Source organism: Diabrotica virgifera, chromosome 6 (assembly GCF_917563875.1).
Source record: "Diabrotica virgifera virgifera chromosome 6, PGI_DIABVI_V3a".
Lineage (NCBI taxonomy): Eukaryota > Metazoa > Arthropoda > Insecta > Coleoptera > Chrysomelidae > Diabrotica > Diabrotica virgifera.
Genome location: NC_065448.1, coordinates 146121888 through 146145485, shown reverse-complemented (window position 1 = coordinate 146145485; position 23598 = coordinate 146121888). Strand labels below are relative to the sequence as shown.

General features: G+C 33.2%; 1 protein-coding gene across 2 annotated transcripts in view; it reads left to right on the top strand.

The window, feature by feature from the left end:
• LOC126886909 (eIF-2-alpha kinase GCN2) overlaps positions 1–23598 on the top strand; it is a 274664-nt gene that overhangs the window by 195074 nt on the left and 55992 nt on the right. For both annotated transcript variants that reach the window (XM_050654067.1, XM_050654068.1), the window contains 3 exons: positions 5431–5664; positions 11201–11548; positions 18900–19063. In XM_050654067.1, the coding sequence (XP_050510024.1) occupies positions 5431–5664; positions 11201–11548; positions 18900–19063 (746 nt within the window). The remainder of the gene's footprint in view (positions 1–5430; positions 5665–11200; positions 11549–18899; positions 19064–23598) is intronic.

The following is a 23598-nucleotide window of genomic DNA, read 5'->3' as shown; positions in this document are numbered from 1 at the left end:
GATTTTTCTATAAACCCTTGGTTCCACAAATTCACATTTGTGGATCGAAGGCACTTGACATCAATTATTAGAATGCGAACGGGCCATTGCCACACACCAGACCATTTGTTTAAAATCAATTGTAGTGATACTCCTTTTTGTGAATGTGGACAAATAGGAAGTATAACTCATATGTTACTTGAACTAACAAAACAAATCAATTTGACCTGTATCTGGAACTTGTTAATATAGGAAGTCCAACCCCCATTTCAATACAAAATCTCCTACATAATAATAATGACCAAACCTTAAGAAAGATCAATCAATTTTTAACAATATTTCAAATTAAAATATAAAATAGTTTTTTGAAAATCATATTACAATGAATTTAAAGAAGGTAATATGGAAAATCCAGACCCTTTGAAAAGAGGATTCCCTTCCAATTACAGTCTAAATACGAGGGCTGGCCAAGTACCTAAGAGGTGGAGGCCATGAAACTAAAAGAAGAAGAAGAAGTAATTTTCAGCCACGTCTAGTTAGTCTGTCAAAATGTAACTAACTTTGCAAAATAATAATTACTAGACAGTTGTGTCTGAGATAGTGAAGAGTATATACATAATATGCAAGCGAAACAGGGGCGTTGAAAACATCAGAAACAAACCTTCTAGAAAAATGGAAACGTTGACATAGAAACAAAATATCAGTAAAACGTCTAAGTACAAACATCAACAGTTAAATTGTTAGTAATAGGAAAAGTTAAACAATAAGGAATGCACGTAATTTTCCCCTTGTTGCCATATTCTAAATTTGAAAACATATATAGGGAATAATCAGATTTTTTTGACACGTCCAATTGACCAATTGCTATTACAGCGAGCATTTCATTGGCTAGAATTAGTGACGAGGTTATATGACATCATTATTATATTTAGTGAGATTGTAATTGGTAACTGACGTGTGTCATATTATTGGGGGTTAAATAATGTCAAATTATTGTTTTCAAATTATATTTTACTTACTTAGTTTATATTTTAACGACAGTTTATTTTTCTAACCAACTTCACTTTCCCTTCCCTTTCCTTGATTGGGTTTTGTTGTATGGTAGGTTTAGTTATGCGTTAATTTTAAAAAATGTTGCTGGCTAAATGGGCACAGCTCCCAAAGGCCATAAAAGAAGAAAAAAAAATAAACAAACAAAAATCTTACATAACCTTCTATAGGAAAATGTCAGTTTGACACTCATAGTCACACTCTTAAAGACGAAGAGAAACAGTGTAGCCGTAGTTGCTTTAGTAAACACATATGTGTTTTATTTGGCAACAGCGCTTTTCTGTTAAACTTGACGGTAGCGAAAAAACTAATATAGTCGGAAAAATGAAAGAATACCCATGAACGATCACATCAATCACTTATTTTGTATTTGCTGTCTTTTTCTATAACAAACGTTTGATATTTATAGAAAAAGACAGCTAATAATATAATAAGTAATTGATGTGATCGTTCACGGGTATTCTTTCATTTTTCCGACTGCATATGAGTAAAAATTTGTTAAATTTGTTTGCCACGTCCAATAAAGTTTGTAACAGTAGGTTATGATGTCATTAAATCTATGACGTGCATTCCTAATTGTTTGACTTTTAGTTTAAATGAATTACTTTAATTACAGTAAATTAATCGTAAACCTATAAAAGATGCTTAATTGTTTTCCGAATGCATGCTCAACGGGCTGCTCCATTCCATTCAGAGAAATGAAAAAGAAAAATCCTTGGAGCTATGAAAACATAAGGATTGTGGAAAAGAAGAACGAACAAATAACTGGAAAACCTACACAACGCGCAAAAAATAACAACAGTAGTTAAAACTCAAAGAATATGTTTTCTCGAACATATCGAAAGAATGACGAAAATGGTGTTTCCCCAAAAGCCAATATGGAAGAGAAGGAAAGACCAACCACAAAAAAGATGGGAAGATAGTGTTGTTAAAGATCTACAAAGAATTGACGTCCGAGTTTGGAAAGAAAATGCAGTAGATAGAAAAAAAATGGAAGAAAGTGGTGAAATAATGCATGCAAAGACTACAGAAAGTAATGAGATATAAGAATTTATAAAATAAAATTATGGTAGTGTAATTTGTTTAAGCCATAGGCCTTGAAGGTCTTTAGCTCAATAAATAAAATATATTGGTAAAATATACAGATTTGATAGTTTCGTCAGGATATAAAGTTGTATTACGTAAATTTAAAGTAATTTGATTATATACTGATATATTAACATTTTGGACAGTAAACATATCGATAGATTGAGAATACTGCTAGAGAAGATTTCTGCAGTTGGTAACTTCTAACTAATAATAATAAGTTAATATATGATGTCAAGCATACTCAGTTTTCGGTTTGAATCATATCAAACTTTGATAACTTCTTCTCTAGTTCAGCCGTGTGATGAATTACCGAAGTTATTTTTAACGTTTGCATTAAAGTTAACATAACTATAACATGTAACTATCTCAGTAACTATAAAACGTAAATTCGGTGGATGGATCATCCACCGTTATGAGATAAGTTATTTCTTAGACGTTATAGACGGAAGAAAATATTAATTTGTCTAAAAAGAGAACCTTATGTAGAATCAGTAAAAGTTTGAGCGAGAAAGATAATCACGAGAAGTTGGTATACCTACCCATGGCTACCGATGACCGAACAGCTGTTCGATGTTCAGTGTCGTTCGGTCGTGAATCGTAAAAGTAGATAGAAGAGGAACAAAGAACAGTACTTAAAACCCTTGGATGTTTATAAATAAAAATTTCAACTTGTATCTCTCGATTTGTTTTTTGTATAATTTTTAAAATTGCATTACCCTTCTATTTTTAAATTATTAGCTTTTTTTATTTTTATTATTGTTTTAATTTTATTACCTACGTGTTTTTAATTGTTATCTTAGGTCTATGTTTTTGATTATTTCATTCATAGGAGATTCTGACCAATAGAAAGCTACATAAATCTAAATTAAATCGATAATTTTTGATAATTTCCCGTCGTCAAGTATATTACGTCAGATGCCCTTCGTTGCTACGAAAAAATACATTCAGTGACATTAATGACAATTAATGTTTTAAAAATTATAAAAGTGATGACTTTCAACCGTAAAATTAATATTTATAACAACTGTGTGTTTAATTGTACCAATTTGTACTTACATAAATAAATTACAATACAATTTTGGTGTTGAACAGTATTATTCATGAAATAATCGCAACAAATTGCACTCGATCTCTAAAATTAATATAGAATTTTAGAGCTCTTGTGCAATTACCACTGATAATTTTGTGCTGCTTTATCTTCGATATTAAATTTTATTTATTAAAGTAATAAAATGCCGCACAAGGTCCTGGGACAATCTGAAGCAGAGTTCTACGTTAAATATTTACTTGATTTCTATTTAAAAACAAATCAAAACATAGACCTAACCTTACAGTCCTTAACATAACTACAGAGTTATCTCATAACTTGAGGTTTAACGTCGCGTTATAAAGTGACAGTTGATATATCAGATAACTCAAGAACTGTCAAGAAATAACGCAAGTAGTTAAGTTAAATATGATACATCACACCAATTCGAGGATTATAACTTAACTACAGGATAACTTTACGTTAAAGATAACTTCGGTCATCCATCACAGGGCTGATTATTAAAACTTGAACTTATTTAATTCGCTATTACTACCGGTATCGACACTACTCGTATACACCGTAACACATAATGTTTTCTACCAATGAAGCACTTTTGGAGGAATTGGGCGGGGTGATTGGATTGTTTCCATTCATTTATTGTGGAAATTGGTTTTGGATTTCAGTTGCCGTGATTGGAAAAATGGAATTTTCAATATCCAATTTTGGACCTGCGTGGAGATGATATTGGGGTAGAACAGAAATAAAGTATAAATTATTGCTAACTAAAACAAAATATTCCTAGGTTCGATTTTGAATTCTTCTGTGTTGTATTTATGTAGAATAGTAAATACGTCGCGTCAACCCGATTGCTCAACGGGGTAGCACACTCATTTCAATGGGAGTAGTTTAATGGGTTGATGATGGTTCTGGACTGACCAGAAAAATAAAGATTTTAAACGCAGCAGTTTAAAATCCGAGATAGATCTACGGGTGCATCCTTATCGGAAGAACGTTCGAACGTTAGAAAGTGGAGTCTTTCGTTCTTCTTGTTTTTCGCTATGAATTTTGTCTTCAACGGATAGGCCTGGATCCCGCGTACCAAAAGTTAATTAATAGCAAGCTAAAAATTTGTTAATAGCTTAACGGTATCTAGTCGGACAAACTTTGATGTACGGGAACACTGGAACAGCGGAAATTTTCATTGTGGAACATGTTAAAAATTTGGAACGTCAGACTATGAAAACGTCCCATGTATTTTGTCGGACAGAACTTCCAATTGATTTGTTACCCTTTCATTAAACTCTCATGCAAAAATCAGACTGCTACGTGTCACCAAAATAATTCCTGTCATTTGACATGTTCTAAGTGTCGGATTAATTAAAATGCCCAGTTGGTGATAAATACCAGTCTGATTTTTGCATGAGAGTTTAATGAAAGAATAACAAATCAATTGGAAGTTCTGTCCGACAAAATACATGGGACGTTTTCGTAGTTTGACATTCCAAATTTCTAACTTGTTCCACAATTAAAACTTCCCCTGTTCCAGTGTTCCCATACATCAAAGTTTGTCCGACTAGACACCCTTAAGCTATTAACAAATTTTCAGCTTGCTATTAATCAACTTTTTTTTTTGGTACGCGGGATCCAGGCCTATGATTGAACAAGCAAAGACAAGTTTTGATAAGAAATAAGGGTTGTTTGTATTGATCGGAATACTAGGGTACTGACAACCGTATTAATTTTTGAAGGAGAATGGAGGAATGATTGTGGAGTGGAGGGCACTTTGGGATTGACGTTTTTAAATCTATATCGTGAATTGGATATTAGGATAACACAATAATTCAGATTGGTTTGAATAGCAACCAAATCGTCCTTGGCATGGTACCAAATTACGAATGTATGATCAACATATCGAAGCCAACACATGGATTTTGAGGTGATCAAAAGGTTAAAATCAGAATAACTAAATTTGTATCATTTGAAATCTGGTTCTCTGGAATATATTCATCATCATCATCATCATCAGTGACCGCTGACAGCCCATGGAGGGCCATGGTCGCCCGTTGGAGTTTCTAGGCTCTAAAGTTTTAAAAGGTGTGAAGGCCAGCCACACGCATAACTCCTCAAAAGTTCTAAACGATATTTATCTAAAATATTACTTTCTTGTTTCTTTTTTGAGGAGTTTCTTTTGTATTCTTAGATTTGGAATATATTCACCACACTTTATATCCTATTTAATTGATAGCTGCATATATTTTTTAAATCATACATTTTTGTTTTAGGAGGGAAAAATCCCAAAATATCAATTGCAAAACCATTTTGTGACACTTGGACTTTCAGATAATACTATAAATTTATTAACGAATTTCTTCAATACTGATTGTGAAATATCGAAAGCAGCAAATCATTTTCAATCGATTACGAAGAAAAGATCTGGTGAAGCTAGCCAACTGGCCAGACAAGCTTTACAGGAATTAAAAGTCATTAGCCAAAATGCAGAAACATATGGTGTGAAGGTTAGACGTTTAAAATAATTACGTAGATTAACCCTTTCAGCTCCTCTTGTAATATTTCCAACCTCAGCTCCTGTGCCGACAGAAATAATTCGTTTGAATACTTACGTGCCATGGACGCGTTTACACGTCTACGCAGTGGAGGCTCGTGAGTTTTACAATAGGGGAGGCTCTAACTATAAAAAATCTAGACAAATTTGCACTAGCAAAAAAATGCACTAAAAATGTAATTTAAGGCTCCATTTGTTTTTGACCATTTTTATTTACATTTCACCTTACGGGGACCCTCCCTCTTACCGCATGCTGGCATTGATAAGTGAGATGTAGAATAGCTTTTGTAATTAATAATAATAATATTGTTAGAATTATTGATACTAAAAGAACTTTATAAAAACAGGATTAAATCTAAAATTAACGAAATTTTTCGAATTTTGAGTTATATTTACCCCACAACGATAGAAGTTCCTTGTAATTGCCGCGATTAATGGAATCATCACTTTCATCGTGTCCGTGAAAAGCTAATTCTTGCGATGCCCAATATATATCGATAAGCCTTTTTAAATTCATCCTATTCTCCAAAACCTGATTATTGTAAGTAATTATGGCTTCTTTTTGAGCTGTATCTAAAGCAGTTACTATATTTTGTTTAGCAAAAAGTTTTAATTTACACGACAAAAATATGTGATCTTTAGATTTGGAATGTCTTTCAGTTGAACGAGGTAAATTTTTTAGATCCGAATATCCTATTTTAGACCACGTTATATGTTCGGTTTGTGTTAAAAATAAGATACAAGGATAGCAAAAAACTTTTTCCCTCTTCATAGACCCTGGTTAGCCAGTCCCATCTATTATACCAATTAATATTAAATGCACGATTTTGACGATTACCTGAGGATTTAATACCTAATAGTTAAATTTGGCTGTGGTCTTCCTAAGGTTTTAATAATATAAGCTTTATTATATGTATATACTTAAAGTATTAAAATTATTCCTGAGCAGCCAGTCAATTATATCTTCAGATATTTTGATTTCGTTTAACTTATCCATTTTATATAAACAAACAACGGTACATGAATTGTAAAAATAACCTTACCAAACCAATAACAACACAAATAAAAATATATGAATTACAAAAATTCACCAAACACTAATTAAAAAAAAATAAAATGATAAAATCACACCAAGAAATACCTTGACTATTAACTTCCTTATAGAATATAAGTAAAAATACAAGGGAGCCTAATTATGGTTTAGCCTCCCTTGTCTTATATTTCTGGGTAGTATGACGTGAAGCGATATAATATTACGTTTCTCTATCGAGTATTATTGTACGCATAGGAAACTATATTGATGGTTTCGATAAGTTTGTCGTAACTTATAACACAACGGAGTCGAGTCTGGTTTCTGCCTCCCTTGGTAGGGATATGAGGAACTGCTCACAGCGTATAGGTGGGTATATAGATGCGTTCCAGATGCGTTGGTTACAAGTGTGCAATAATTTACACCTTGTGTTAGTACGAGCGCTTGTTGTTTCTCGTGATTCAAAATAAACAAAACAGTGACATTTCATCAATAATTATAGAAATATTATGTCCTACAGATGACATAAAATGTGTAAAAAATTTAAGGGGAGGCTAAGCCTCCGGTGCCTCCTCTGACGAGCCGCCACTGCCTACGACACTAATCTATAGTCATATTTGAACGCGCGTACGCGTCACCGGAGCTGAATGGGTTAATAAAACAAATCACATTAAATCACTTCATAGCCGTACAAAACATGTATATTTTGGGGGGCATAATACAGATGTAATATACAGCGTGTTCTAAAACTAATAACACGAAAAAACACAAAAACAGATCGGTTTTTATTTTCAAATTGTAATTTGTTTGTTGCTATCTAATTTTGGAGGCATAGCCTTCCTATCGCGGGCTACGGACGCACTGTGGTTCCAAATGCCGAAAAGGTGGTCATGAACCTTTAAAGACGTATATTGTTTATACACTTCGGAATTACTTTCGTTCTTAAGGGTTTTTGGCATTGCTGATTACGAATCTGATATTATTTTTTCTGAAAAACAAAATGACGGATCCAACATGGCGGAGAGAAATGGAAAATATCAATCAAAACGCAATTTTTTTTATCAAATTTGGTAGTTTAGGGTCGCTGATTACAAATCTAACATTGCTTTTTTTTAAACAAAATGGCGGATCCAATATGACCGAAAGAAATTCGAAAATTTTATTTTAAACTCATATTTGTTTAAAATTTTATATTACACGGGACTTTTGAAATTGCTGATTACCAATACATTTTCTTTATTAAGTACAATATTCAGATCCTATTTTTTATGTACAACCGCCCAAACATACTCAAAAATCGCCAGAACCATGTAATATGCGTCATTTTCCACTTTTATATTCAAACAAACAACTGCCAGCAATGCATAGGCAGTTATAGGCAGCTAAACCAAAGTGATTCTGTATCTTCTTACTATATATTTTAAGATTAATAAACATTAGTCGTGGGATTCGATGTTCAGCAAGCGACCAAGTAACACGTATTTTTGGTACTCAATTATCGTGCTAGTTAAGTAGTAATTACAGAAACAAACTTAAAAGTAATTAAAGGAAAAACTACTAGTGAAAAGTGATTTGTATACGGAATGTTTTAATTGTGGGTAGACAAAATTTATTATTTGGGTCTATTTGGATTTGAATGTTTCAATAAATCACGACAATTATCTTTATATTATCCAATTCCATGAACGGGTATCACAGCGAAAACTGTAAAACAGCACCCATGTTAGATTTTAAATAAATTTAAAAGATGTCATCCTCAAGTCAACCGCAACAAATTGCATCATATTCAAAAGCAGTTAGCCAACCACATAATATATTAACCCCAGCCAGAGAACAAGCTATTTTATTTAACACTCTAGAGACTTGTACAATTAATGACTATCATGAAGGATTGAGTCAGCATATAGAACCAAGAAATATAATTTTCGCATCCCGTATATCAAACGGTAGAATATGCATATATCTATCATCTAAAAACTTAGTAGATAAATTCATAGCAGAAACAAAGAAGATAAAAGTAAATGGAAATATACTAGAAGCAAGAAGATTAATAACTCCATCAGTCCGCTTAATTCTGTCCGGTGTATGTCCAAGTATACCTTCTAACTTAATTAAAGACGAATTAATAAAACTAGGTCTAAATCCTCTCTCAGATATATCATACCTACGAATAGGAGCAACCAATCCTGCTTTCAGTCATATACTAAGCTTCCGACGACAAATTTTCATTTCACCTTTGCCAGACAACCATGTATTACCTGAATCTTTTATCATCGAGTTAGAACAAACATCATACCGCATATTTATAGCCCAAAACGAAACATGTTTCAAATGCAAATTAACTGGACACCAGGCAGCTAATTGTCCAAATATTTCCCCTCATAACCATCCTTACAATGATAATGCAGTGCAAACCGAGATAAGACAAAATTCATCAATAAATCATACTCATCAAGATAATTTACAAAATACTCCGACAATTTCAAATACCACTCCCTCCACACTTACTAAGCCTTCTCAAACCACATCACAAACGGTAGTCATCCCACATTTATCAATAAACCCATCCCAACAACTTTCACTACAAAACAAACCCACACATGTGACCACTTCTTCAGTTAACACTACAATCGCAACACCTACATCATCTGAGTCATCCTCTAATATCCAAACACAAAAATCAACCTCACCTGAAACAAGCCAACACTTACCTGCAAATAAAAATACACACACGAATACTCACGAACCCCAGATAACTTCGAACAAAGCAACAGGAAAAAGAACCTTAGAAGATGCAATCTCACCACCCACCGAAGACAACTTCGAAAAACCCAAACTTCAATTAAAGAAAAAAACCAAAACTGATGACAAAAACTTAACAGATGAGACATCAAATCTTCAAACATTACTAGAACCAGTTAGAGAATATGTAGAAAGCAAAATGCAATTACTAAGCTTCGATCAAGTAGTGGATCTATTCGAAAATATAAAAGGAGCAAAAGACATAATCAGCGTAACAAAATTATATTCAGAAAACTCTCATGCACTTATGAAGTTTCTATCGGACTTACATCCATATTATACCGACAAAAGAATGAAAACCAAAAGCACCAAATTAATAGGAAAACTTGGCAAACACATAGGTTTACGCGATGTAATAAAAACTCTGACAACATTGACGGGAGAAGATTCCGACTCATCAGTAAATTCCTCTAAAGACTAGCCCATTTAGCATCCTTCAGCCAAGACTCCATTCTTATTAACGAGGTTTCTTCCGATGACCTGAAGTCAGAAATAAAAGATAAAGTGTTAAGTGCGTAGAAAATTAGTGGAATGCATCGCAAACATAAACACCTATTTACGCGAACTGTGCCGCCTATGTGTGAAAACTGAGAAACATCACTCTTCGTGAAACATATATTAACTTAGTGCAAAACATATGAAGCAACAGGAAAATGAACGCTATCCCAAAGAATATAAAGGAAGCCTTAGAAATCAACACGTTAAAAACACAATAAGTTTTATCAAAGACTCTGGACTGTATCAATTATTGTAATCTTTACTAACTTTACCTTTGTTATATTTTTTAGATCGCTAATAACCCTGGTGGTTACAGCGTAAATAAATAATAAAAAAAAACAGTCGTAGAATTATGCAGAATTTTTTTACTTTTTGAATGTATACAAAATTTTGATTATTTCAAGTACATTTTCACTATTTATGCATTAAAAAATTTAAGATATTTATTGTTACTAAATCTTAAGTTAACTTACATCTTACATTACTACATACTTAAAAAAGAAGAATCTGCTTTACAGCGATAAAATTGATAAACTACAAAACGTTTTACAGCATTTTCAGTATACGCGTTCTTTTCCACTTTCTCTGCCGGCCAAAATAACCTCGGACATGGCTCACTGGTTCCTGAGTTATGAACCAGAATACATCCAGTCTGATCCTTATACCGGCGTATTACGACTCTACGATAGTATAAGAAAACAACTGTAAACATGACAGTCCTTAGATACGGACTTTTTTTTTCGCCTCATGACCACGTTTTCAGCATTTGAACCACTTTGGGACGGAGTGGTATAAAAAAAATAAAAACGACTGAACTACTGTAATGACAGATCGCGCGACCACACACTACGTGGGGTAGTAAACGCGTGTTTCTTCATAAAGTAAAATAAAATGAAATAAATTAAATTATAATAAATAAAATAAAATAAATTAAAATAAAAATAAAATAAATTAAAATAAAATAATACAATAAATTAAATTAAAGCATGCTTATGTATTTTGCGTCTCGGAGATTAATGTTTTCTGAGAATTTACTCTACCTTATGTTTAAAATACACTATAATGAAGTGACTTTACGCAAAATATACGAACAGTTATTGAAGAACTTAGCAAATTTTGATTTTATCTGTTTCCCGATTTAATAAGACATATATTTTAGTATGACATGGTGATATCTCCAAGTCTTGTATACAATGTCCAGCAGTATTCCGGTATGATTTTCCAGTTCGCATGTGAGTTTCGAAAGAAACACAAGCACAATACGATGGAAGTACTGGCTGCAGGTGGACGGTACGATTCTATGATTTCTTCGTATCGTACCATTATGGAACAAGCCAGTATAACCAGTAAACATGTTCAACAATCGGCTGTAGGTGTTTCAATATCACTAGATAGATTAGTACAAGCTCTTCAGAAAGAACCATCTGAAGAAATGCCAAAAATGGAAAGTCTAGACGTTGTTGTTTGCTCCTCTGGTGCTAAACAAATGATTCAAGAGAAAACTAAGGTAAGAATGTATTTTTTCATTTATAGTTATGTTCTATGTTCTGAATTCCAAATTTTACAACTACAGCTTAACGTCAGATGCATAACAACAAGCTGTTAATTTACTGATCATGCATATTTGAAGATCACATACCGGGTGGTGAATCGTCAAACGGGCCGTAGTAAACTCAATGGTAAATTCTAAAGTGTTGAATTCCTGCTTCCCTTATTATTTTACATCAAAAATCATGAGAAACTATTTCTAGATAACTGAAATCTCTTTTAAAAACAAATGTTAGATTTGTTTTACGAATTAAATACAGGACCGGATTTAAGGGGTGGCAGGCTGGGCAGCAGCCCGGGGCCCCCACATTCCGGGGGCCCCACAAAGCCCGAAACTTAAAAAGGCTGACGTTATTCACATAGAATAATTTTTGGCAATCAATTAACTCTGATATTTCGTTACATGGAAGGTTTCTCTCCTGTTGAAAATTAATTTTTGCGAAATCACCATGATAAAGCAGAAGATATATTTAATTCTCTAATTCTTCTCTTTCAAGAAGATGATATCGATTTGAAAAACTGCATGGGACAACGCGTCAGTTATGAATGGAAAATATAATAGAAGCACTATATGAACTATAATGTATTGTTCACTTCCTCTACATGTAGATACAACTTTTTAATCGAATATTTAAAAGCTGCGTCTTTAAGCGAGAGCAACGCCGACCGTGGCAGAAATATTATTGCTCCTAAAGGAGTAAATAGTACTAGATGTACATCTAGAAGTGATACCGCAGAAGCACGAGTTATTCGTTATAATCAGATTAAAGGAGCATAATCCAAAATTTCAGAAGACGATGAGGAACAATATAAAACTCGTAACAATGCGAATGGTTTGTGTAATCGAATGTCCAGGAAACAGGAATATTTGCAATATTTTGGAATGAAATCTTAGAGAGGACAAACAGCACAATACGTATTCTCCAATATCCAAATATTGACCTTAATTCAGGAGTGGCGGCACCTAGATGACTTAACGAATTTAATTTATGTTCTTTTAAGGAATATTCGAGTGACTCCACTGGATTATGGAACATCTCTAGAGACGGAAATGACAAAATCAGAGAAATTTAGGACTCAAAATTTTATCGCTATTATAGACACTTCATTTCGTCTTAAGTCAGAGGCTTTCTGCATATGAATCCATTCATTCCAATTTTGGATTTTTGCATCATTTGGAAAATTTAACTCCCAATGAAATTGAAACTCTCTCACTGAAGCTTACCGACCCGTACAACAATTTAGTTGAACACCTAGGTGTCGAACTGGTATACTTTGTAGAATTTTTCAGTTCATTTAAAGAGGAGGTTGGCTCATCAATAATAATTTAGTAAAGGGCCTCAAATGTACCGACTGATAAAAGAAAATAATGTGAATGATGCGTTTCCAAACATGGTGGTGACGCTTCGTTTATATTTAGTTCTGATGCTAACTAACTGCAGTGGAGAGAGATCATTCTCAAAAATTAAGTTAATTAAAAATCGACTTCGGTCTATGATGAGCCAAGAGCGTTTGAATCATCTCTCTATAATAATGAGCATTGGACACGATGTTTTAAGATATCTAGACATGTCCGACATAATCAAGGAATTTTCAATTAAAAAATCTCAAAAAGTACCGTGACTTCAACCATGCATCTTAACTATGTTTATTTTTAATATTTTACTGTAACAAGATAAAGTCCTTGTATTTTTTATTATTTAAAAATCCACAAGGAAAGAAAAGTTTTCCTGTAGTTGGCTGTATACCATCAATCACAAAAATTGGAATAAATCCTTTGTAAAAGGTATAAAATTTATTAAAATCCCTAAAGGGCTACATCAGAACAAAACGTTTTCGATTTTATTACAAAATCATCATCAGTGTAAGACAGTCTGGATGCTAGCTGAGCCACCAAAGAAATATAGGGGTAATAACCCTTCAAATATAAAATGTATGCTTTACAGATGCATATTTACTTAAAATGCCTTGTGATGGGCAAAAGGCAACAGGAATAATGCCCTAAGGTAAGGTATTTAAATTCCCAACATGTGGGATGCAAAAAAAAATTGAGTTTACATTTCGATGACTTTATGGCAACTGGTTATATTTAAAAATATATTGGTAAAAGTAGATCAACATTTTTTAAATATTGTTCTGAAGCTATTTGTTTGTGGCATTTATGTAATTTACTATTCTAACTGGGAAATAAGTCACAATTTAACTTAAAAAATGAATTTACTAACGTTTCGGCTTGCACTTCGGACGTCATTATCAAAATACAAAATATTAATGTTATATAAACAAGTACATTAATATTTTGTATTTTGATAACGACGTCCGAAGTGGAAGTCAAAATGTCAATAAAATCATTTTATCGTGGCTGATCAGATCAAGCAATCCAAAGCCAATAAGACAATAAAAAAAATAATTTTTCAAGTTAAATGGAAACCCTGTAGTTGACTATGTAGGTACCCTCGTTATAAGAACAATTTTTTTAATGGCAGGATATAGGGCACCACACCAATTCTGCCCAAGGGTCCCCACTGCCTTAAATCCGGCTCTGATTAAACACATTCCAAACTTTTGCAAAAATATAATACTATTTGTCAGAGTATTGTTAGTCCAACCGTGAGAGATTTAACCTCTATAAATCTTACGAACAAGCTGAATTTTTCTGAGAATATCAATTTTGCGACCCAAAAAGATGCAAAAAATGTTTGCCACTCAAACTCCCGGGTTTGCCCCTAAAACTCACCAAAAGAATTGTAAAAATGACAAAAATTGCGACAAAATGCAAATATTTTATGCGAAAGCTACCCTTTTCACCTTTGAAACGTACCTAGTTTGATTTTTGTCGATAGGATACTCTAATCAAAAGATATCGAATTTGGTCAAAATTATCTCAGCTACATTTTTTGTTTGAAAAATTCTGTTCCATGGCAAGCAGATTATTGCTAAATCGATGTTTTTCGCCCCCTCCTTCTAGGGGGGTTTTACGGGGAAGCCCGGGGTAGTAGTGGCAAACTTGCATCTTTTTGCGGTCCCAAAATTAACATTCTTGGCAACATTTAGCTTGTTTGTATGATTTTTGGAGGTCAAATATCTAAAGATTTGATTAATAATGTTCTGGCAAATGTATGTATGGGGGCGTTCAAGTATTACGTAACGCGATTTTTGAAGATTTTTGACCCTCCCTTCCCCCTATGTAACGCACCTTAATGGGCCGTTCAAGTATTACGTAACGCAATGTTTGAAGATTTTTGACCCCCCCCCAACCTGCGTTACGTAATACTTGAATGGCCCCTATTGTTTTTTACAAAATTTTAGAATGTGTTTAGATCGTTAAACAATTTTAACATTTGTTTTTAATACAGATTTTAGTCCTATACAAATAGTTTTTCTTGACTTTTGATGTAAAACAATTAGGGAAGCAGAAATTCAGCAATATTGAATTTCCTATGGCCCATTTTACGATTCACCACCCACTATAATCATCAGTTTTTGTGAAAAAAAAAGTATTGGAATTTATCGCATGATTCCTTCTACTTTTGCAATTTGATAAAGCATATATAAATTTATTTATGAGAATATCTAAAACTCAAAGAAATAGCGAGAATCTTCTCATAAGCGGAACCAATGTCGAATGAGTAGACCAATCTGCATATCTTGGAACAATGATCAACTCCACAAATGATTACTTCAAGGAAATTAAAATCAGAATTGATAAGGCTAGAGTAAATTTTAACAAAATGAGAAGAGTGCTTTGCTTAAGAGATTTGAGGTTAGATCTATGAGTTATGTTGGCTAGGTGCTACGTTTTCTCGACTTTGTTTTATTGAATGGAAGCTTGGACCTTGAATGCGGCACCAATGAAAAAACTGGAATCATTCGAGTTGTGTATCGAAGAATTCTGAAAATCATGAAGTTTCATCTTCGAGTTATTTGTAATTGGTTTAATTCTGAAAATATCATGCACAAAACACGTCACAGACAAAGAGGTTCTGAGAAAGGATGAATAAAGAAATGAAAATCTTAAATACCATCAAAACAAGAAAATTGGAATATCTCGGACGTATTACACGTGGAGAGAGATACAACTTGCTCCAATTGTTTATGCAGGAAAAGTTTCAAAGAAAAAGAAGCATAGGGAGACATATAATATCACAACTGTACAACCTGAGAGAATGGTACGGATGTACATCAAATGAGCTTTTCAGAGTAGCCATCTCTGAAGTCCAAATAGCTATGATGATTGACGACCTCCTTCGCTGAGATGACACTTGAAGAAGAAGATAAATTTATTTAATTACTAAATATTTTTAAATTATGCTGTGATCAAACTATATTCATACAGATAAGTTCCCATTATTACCACTAAATTACAATGTGCTGGTAAACATTGTTGTGATTGTGTTTTGTCACTTACATTAAGCATATACACTCACGGACAAAAATATTGCATATTTTGAAATTAACGTGTGAAATAAAAATTTTTGAGCTGGCCCAAGTGTCATAGAAATAAGATTTCTTTTTCGAATGCGATGTTTTAAAGTATCATATAAATGGTATAATCGGATTTAAGTTTAATATGAATATGGTGGCCAATATAATTTTTAGATTGAATCTCATCAAGGTAAGTAATCACTATTCTACCGAGATGAAGACCTGCAAATATTTTTAAATTATGCTGTGATCAAACTATATTCATACAGATAAGTTCCCATTATTACCACTAAATTACAATGTGGTGGTAAACATTGTTGTGATTGTGTTTTGTCACTTACATTAAGCATATACACGTACGGACAAAAATATTGCATATTTTGAAATTAACGTGTGAAATAAAATTTTTGGAGCTGGCCCAAGTGTCATAGAAATAAGATTTCTTTTTCGAATGCGATGTTTTAAAGTATCATATAAATGGTATAATCGGATTTAAATTTAATATGAATATGGTGGCCAATATAATTTTTAGATTGAATCTCATCAAGGTAAGTAATCACTATTCTACCGAGATGAAGACCTGCGTCATGGTGCATTAACACGAATTTGTTATCCCGGTGGCGCCCAAAATCCCGACAGCCAAAATCCCGACGACCAAAACACCGACACGCCAGAATCCCGACAGGCCAAAATCCCGACATGCAACAATCCTCGCATAAGCAAAAATCCCGACCACTACATTTTGAATATTTATTGTTTCCTTTTCAAATGTAATACCAAATTATATTATAGAGTATTGAAATTGACAAATTAATTACTTACTAATAAGTACGGGTACTAATTATTATGTATTTTAAAAGAAAAAATTATTTATTAAAGACTTCATTTTATAATATTAAAAGCTATACTTACTGAAATGGAAGGTTGTAAGTGACATGATAATATCTACTATATGAAGGTAAACTTGAATTCAGGATTTGACTATACATACAGTCGGAAAAATGAAAGAATACCCATGAACGAACATATAAAACACGCTGTATTTTCCTGTCACCGTGTCACAAAGAAAATTGCCCAGCGCAAGTACATGTAATAATAATTATTACATGTACTTGCGCTGGCCAATTTTTTATGTGACACGGTGACAGGAAAATACAGCGTGTTTTATATGTTCGTTCATGGGTATTCTTTCATTTTTCCTACTGTATATTATTGGACTATATATTGGCAAAAAAAATAATTTAATTCATATACCCATGTTAGAAATTTTATTTAGAAAATTAGTTTATATTAAATGGCAAATACTTTTGTTTAGCAACAAAAATAAAAAATAGGTGGCCATAAACAAAAAACCAGAAATAAATGTAATTTTATGTGAAAAAGGAACTTATCAAACCTGTCGGGATTCTGGTGTGTCGGGATTTTGGCCTGTCGGGATTCTGGCGTGTCGGGATTTTTGCTGTCGGGATTTTGGGGTAGACCCTGGGCCCAGAGCACGCCAAATAGAATTCTATTTTGCTGACGTCACAAAATAGAATTTCATAATGGGAGAATCGACGGTTGCTAGGCAACGTGACGTCACTAAAATAGAATTCTATTTGGCGTGCTCCCACAGCTGTTATCTAATATGGCTGGCAAATGGCAAAACAATCTTCTAAAATGTTTTTAATGCACATATCAGCTGTCATTCGCCCAATTACCTCCACAAGTTCGGTATCTCCTTTCCAATACCACTCGATAGCACTATGCCGCCACCACCAAAATTAACACACTGTACGAGGTTACATCTGGCAGGGTCTAGGACGTTTCATCGCCGCCAGTTCATCGCCGGCCGATTCATCACCGGCCGATTCATCACCGGCCGTTTCGATACCGCCGGTTCATCGCCAGTCAGTTAATCGCTAACTGATATATTTCCGAATTTTCGACCAATTTTCGACAGTTACATTTATTATTTATTTTTAGTATTAATTAGGAATTCTAGGAAATACGAGATATGACCATTCCCGTTGCCATACTTAATCTTTTAATAGACTTTTAAACTTTTATAATATAAAATATAATTTAACACTACAAATTTAATACTGTTTAGTATCAAATCTAGGGGAAGTAGAAATAGAACAGTAAATTAATATAATAATATTTTTTATCTATTTATTTGTCTGAACTGAGTTTTGAAGTGAATTGAACGTCGTGTCGTGTCATCTCCCATAATACAAGATCAACTGACTAACTGGCGATGAAACGGCCGGCGATGAAATGGACTGGCGATGAACCGGCGGCATCGAAACGGCGGCGATGAAACGTCCCATTCCGCATCTGGCACACCGTTCATTATATGGAAGCAAGTTTTACAAAACTTCGTCTACAGAAGAGTTTGCGAACAGTATGTCAGTTATAACCTCATACAGAGCGTTAGTTTTTGTGGCGGCGGCATAGTGCTACGGAGCAGTATTGCTTTGAAAGGACATACCGAACACGTGGAGGTGATTAGGCGAATGAAAACTGATATGTACATTGAAAACATTTTAAAAGATCATGTTTTGCCGTTTGAAAGCCATATTGGATATGACATATTGGTGCTAGTGCACGTCTTCATGTCGCTAGCATAGTGAATACCCTTGATGAGATTCAATTTAAAAATTATACTGGCCAGCATATAGCTCAGATCAGATTTAAATCCGATTATAGCATCTACATATATGATACTTTGAAACATCGCATTTGGAAAAGAAATCCTATTCCTATATACAGGGTGGCTAAGGATAGCAGCACAAAAAATTTCATTGCACTTGCATGTGCAATATTTTTGTCCGTGAGTAAATTAGTATTTATTATTTTTTACAATTACATTACAATATATATATTAGTAAATATTTTTTTAGATTTTACGAAGCCTTTGGAGTGCCGGTATCCGAAGTGCATTGATTGAAACTACCAATATGGAGGAAATTAGAGAACAATTCAATGACTTAAACATTGTTCATGCTGTTTTATTAAAAGATAATGAGCAAAATATAGTTCGAGTTAGAAGCTGGGATAAAGACAGGTACGTCAACAGTTTTAATGCTTTAATTTTTGAAGGAAAGCTGCTATACTGGCGTTGTATTACTTTTTCTCTATAGTAAACTGCTGAGGCGATCGCCACGAAACTAGCGTCACGACATAGTTGGGACAATTCATTTACGCGACAATGGGAGCCCGTTATACAACGTGTAAACTTTTTCAATTTTATTAAAATCTATAACAAAGTTATTAACTAACAGCGGTGTTATGTTCTTTTCAATATACAAAAAATTGTTAAAATAAATAAACTTTGTAAATCGGTGAGTGTAAAAAAATCGTAAAATAAAAAAATTACGTATGCAATTTTAAAAATAATATTTAAAATTTAAAAATGAGAAAACATAGTATGGAGCTTCGCCCTAGTCTACAGTGCCGCCTACTGTACCACTTTTTTATTTTTAAAAGGAAGAGTAGATAATCTGGTAACTATACACAATTACCGGTAATTGAATACAATCACCAGAGTCGACGGTAAATGTAGGAAATATTCTTCAAAGACCCTTTATTTCTTACTTTTACCGGTAATTGTATACATTTCCAAGAGACCTTGGTAAAAGTAAGAAATTCAAATTATAACGATCTTCTCGCAAGTGCAATGCCTATGTTTACCTTGTACGTAATCAGTCTTCAGTCTGCAGTGTTGAGTGAAACATTAAAAGTGTTTCTATCCTGATTTGGCATGTGCTTCGTGTTTAACAATAATGTAACCCTACCTATCTTTGAAGTATCTTTGAAGTGTTTTCTTAACCGACATAACGTTTTGTGGTAACCTACTTACGTACATACAGAACTGTACATTACATTATCTATTGGCTATGGAGGAGAACAATAATTTTGAAACAATAGATAAGAACATAACTGTAGAAATCATAATGATCCATTTGGATCTGTGGGAATCCAGAAAAATCTAAAGTTACAAAAAGCTTTAATAATTTATGCTTTCAAAAGAAATGAATAGTAGAGGTCAAATATATTTGGTAGATATGCAAACCCAAGCAGATAATGAATTCAAATTTATTTTTGTCTACCAAGATCACTTATCAAAAATTGTACAATTAGGGCAGTTGAAAACTAAAAGTACAGAAGAAAATTTTTGCCTCTTAGTCCAGGAACCGAAGCTTTTCATCTCGCAATTTTTACAGAATGAATCGATTTGCTTGAAAATTTGAGAACAAGTAGTGGATAGTCCAAGGATCAAAATCTATATGATGCAGAAAGGCGCTTTTACCATGGACGTGGTTGCCTCATAACCCCATCTCGGGGGTGGAAATTTTTTATTATATTTTGACCGCAAAAGTTTATAAAAACGTTCATTTTAAGCAAAAAATGTTCTATACATTTTTTTGATAAAATTAATAGTTTTCGATTTATTCGCTATCGAAAGTGTTAGTTTTTATTCGAAAAAATCAATGTTTTTTGATATTTTACTCATTTATGATTCACTCAATTTTTGCCGTAGAAAAATTTTTTTCAAACCAAGTCCTTGGGAATTAGATAACCTACAATTTCATATTTAAATATTTTTTCGTATCTCTGATGCTAATCTTTCATTCTGAAGAAAATGGTATTTTTTACTAAACTACAAAAATTCGTTATTCGCTTTTAACTCCAGTTTTTTTAAAAACTAATCATTGTAAGCCAGTCAAACTTCTGTAATATATAATTAATACATAAATAAAGAAGCGTAAATAAGGCCATTGACTAAAAACACCGCTAACTTACATTATTATGCTTCCAATTGGATTTCTCCTTTTTTTTTCAAAAAAAATATATTGATTTTTTAAAAGTAACTTTTTATTTTTTATCCTAGAAAGTTTGTTAAAAAACAATTTTGTAGGTTTTAACAAGATCTATAAGGCTATTAATATGAAATCCTTTTAAAATCCCCCGTCGCAAAAGAGGTGACTTTGAAAGGATTGGCAAAGGTGGATTTTGATTACAAGTTTCAATTGCCAATAGCTCACTCAATTTTTGACGTAGAAAAAATTTTTTCTTGGGAATTAAATAAGCTACAATTTTATATTTAAATATTTTTTGTATCTCTGATAGAATCTCTCTATTCTGAAGAAAAGACATTTTTTACCAAACTAAAAAAATTCGTTATTCGGTTTTAACTCCATTTTTTTAAAAACTAATCATTCTAAACCGGTCAAACCTCTAGAACCTATTAATAATACCTAAATAAAGAAGATAAAATAAGGTCAATGACTAATTTTAATTAGGGTGGTAAGTAGGGGGAAGTTTCCGATCATTTTTTCGCTAAAAAAATAGGGACTGACATTCTTTTTATTATAAGTCACTTAATTTTTGAGCTAGAGACTATTTTTTTATTCCTGAAGATATATATTTTTAAATACTTAAGCAAAGTTGTTTTGATAAAATGAAAACTTTTTGAGTTATTAGCAGAAAACTGATAAAAAATATTGATTTTTTTGATATAAAACTAATACTTTCGATAGCGAATAAATCGAAAACTATTAATTTTATAAAAAAAATGTATAGAACGTTTTTTGCTTATAATGAATGATTTTACCAACTTTTGCGATCAAAATAAAATAAAAAATTTCCACCCACAAGTTGGGGTGGCAACCACCCCCATGGTAAAAGCGCCTTTTGGCCTCATAGATTTTGATCCTTGGACTATCCACTACTTATTCTCAAATTTTCAAGCAAATCGATCCATTCTGTACAAATTGCGAGGCTTTGTCCTATTTTAAGCTTCATTACTTGGACTATCTGGAGCTCCTAGCATTCTTCAAATCGACAATGGACGAGAATTCTCCAACATGATTATAGAAGAACTGTGCTCCATTTGGAAAGGACACAGGTAAACCAAGACACAGTCAGTCACAATAATCTGTTGAACGTGCGAATCAAGACACCGAAAATATGCTGAGTATCTGGTTGGAAAGCAACCCAACAAACAAGTTGTCAGAGTGTCTTCGATTTGTACAATTTGCCAATAACCGAGCTTACCATTCTGGCATCAATTGCAGTCCATATGAAGCTATGGCTGGGGTTTCCTGTCAAAATAGGTTTAAAAATTTCATCACTGCCAGAAAATGCTCGAGAAAATATTACTTTGACTGAAAAAGATTCGGAAGCATTGGTGGAATCATTTTATTCCAGGGTGACAGGTGAGTAAAAAGCCATAGATAGGTTAGGAATAAGTTTCTGTTTGCTAACGGAACGAATACATCAGCAATGAGTAAATAATACTCTGCAGTTTTCTCTCGTCCAGCGCAGATGTTCGCTATATAGGATGCTATTTCGAAATACAAAAGTTAATAGATTCCGATTTGAACGAAAAGTGACTGCAAATTATTATTAGGCTCAAATTAAAAAACCTGGGCATATCCATCTCTCGTTTGGCCGGAATCACAAATGTTCTTTTTTTTTTCAGAAAATGAAGAGGGCAAACAATACGAATACGTTGAATTCGTATTTTTCTGTTGTTCCGAAGAAAGTAATTAAAGATGTGGGTGATAATGGGTCATCCCGATCATCTTCCTCATCGTCTTCTCAACAAAATCTCGTAGTGCCAGAACGACTTACAACAGTATCAACATTACAAACATCAGTTAATAATGAAAATACTCTAAAGCAAGTCGCTGTAGAAAAGTCCAATGAAGTTAGTAACTACGACATTGGTCGAGTTGTTGATGGTTTGAGTGGTTTGGGAGACTTTCAAAAATATAATTATTTGAAAAATACATGGGTTCCGGAAAAAAACTACTCATTTCCATTTTCTGAACATAACAAAAATAACAAGTTAGTTAAGCGGTACTTGAGATACGATCATCTCCAAAAATATAACTGGATTGCGTTTTCGGACTTGAAGAAAGGACTTTTTGTAAGCACTGTGCTATCTTCGCAAATTCAGGTGGTAAAAATAAAGCAACAAGTTTGCAAAGTTTGGTTACCACACCAGTTACAAAATTTGCAAAATTATTTGGAATGGATGGTGTGCTAGATAAACATAATACAAATCGATATCACATTGAAGCGGTTTTATCGAGCGATAATTTAATAAAATGTTACGAAAACCGATCTTTAGATATAAGAAATTTGATAGATAGTGCTCGAGCCAGGCAGATAGAGGATAATCGAAATCGGCTCAAACCAATCATTCGATCTATAATTTTTTTAGCCAAACAATGTATACCTTTCCGTGGCCATAGAGATGACGGGCCATTGTTAGAAGAAAGCAATGTGACAAATAATGAGGGAAACTTCCGAGAGCTTCTTCGATTCAGAATCGAAGCAGGAGACAAAACTTTAGAAGAGCATTTAAGAAACACGTCGTCACGTGCCACATATATTAGCAAAAGAACGCAAAATGAGTTGATTGAATGTTGTAAAGACGAAATTTTGTCTGTTATCGTGAAAAAAATTAGTGATGCTAAATATTACAGCATTATGTTTGACGAAACTACTGACATAGCACATGTTTCCCAAATGTCGATTGTTATTAGATACTTAGAAGGTAACAACGTGCGGGAGGATTTTGTGTCATTC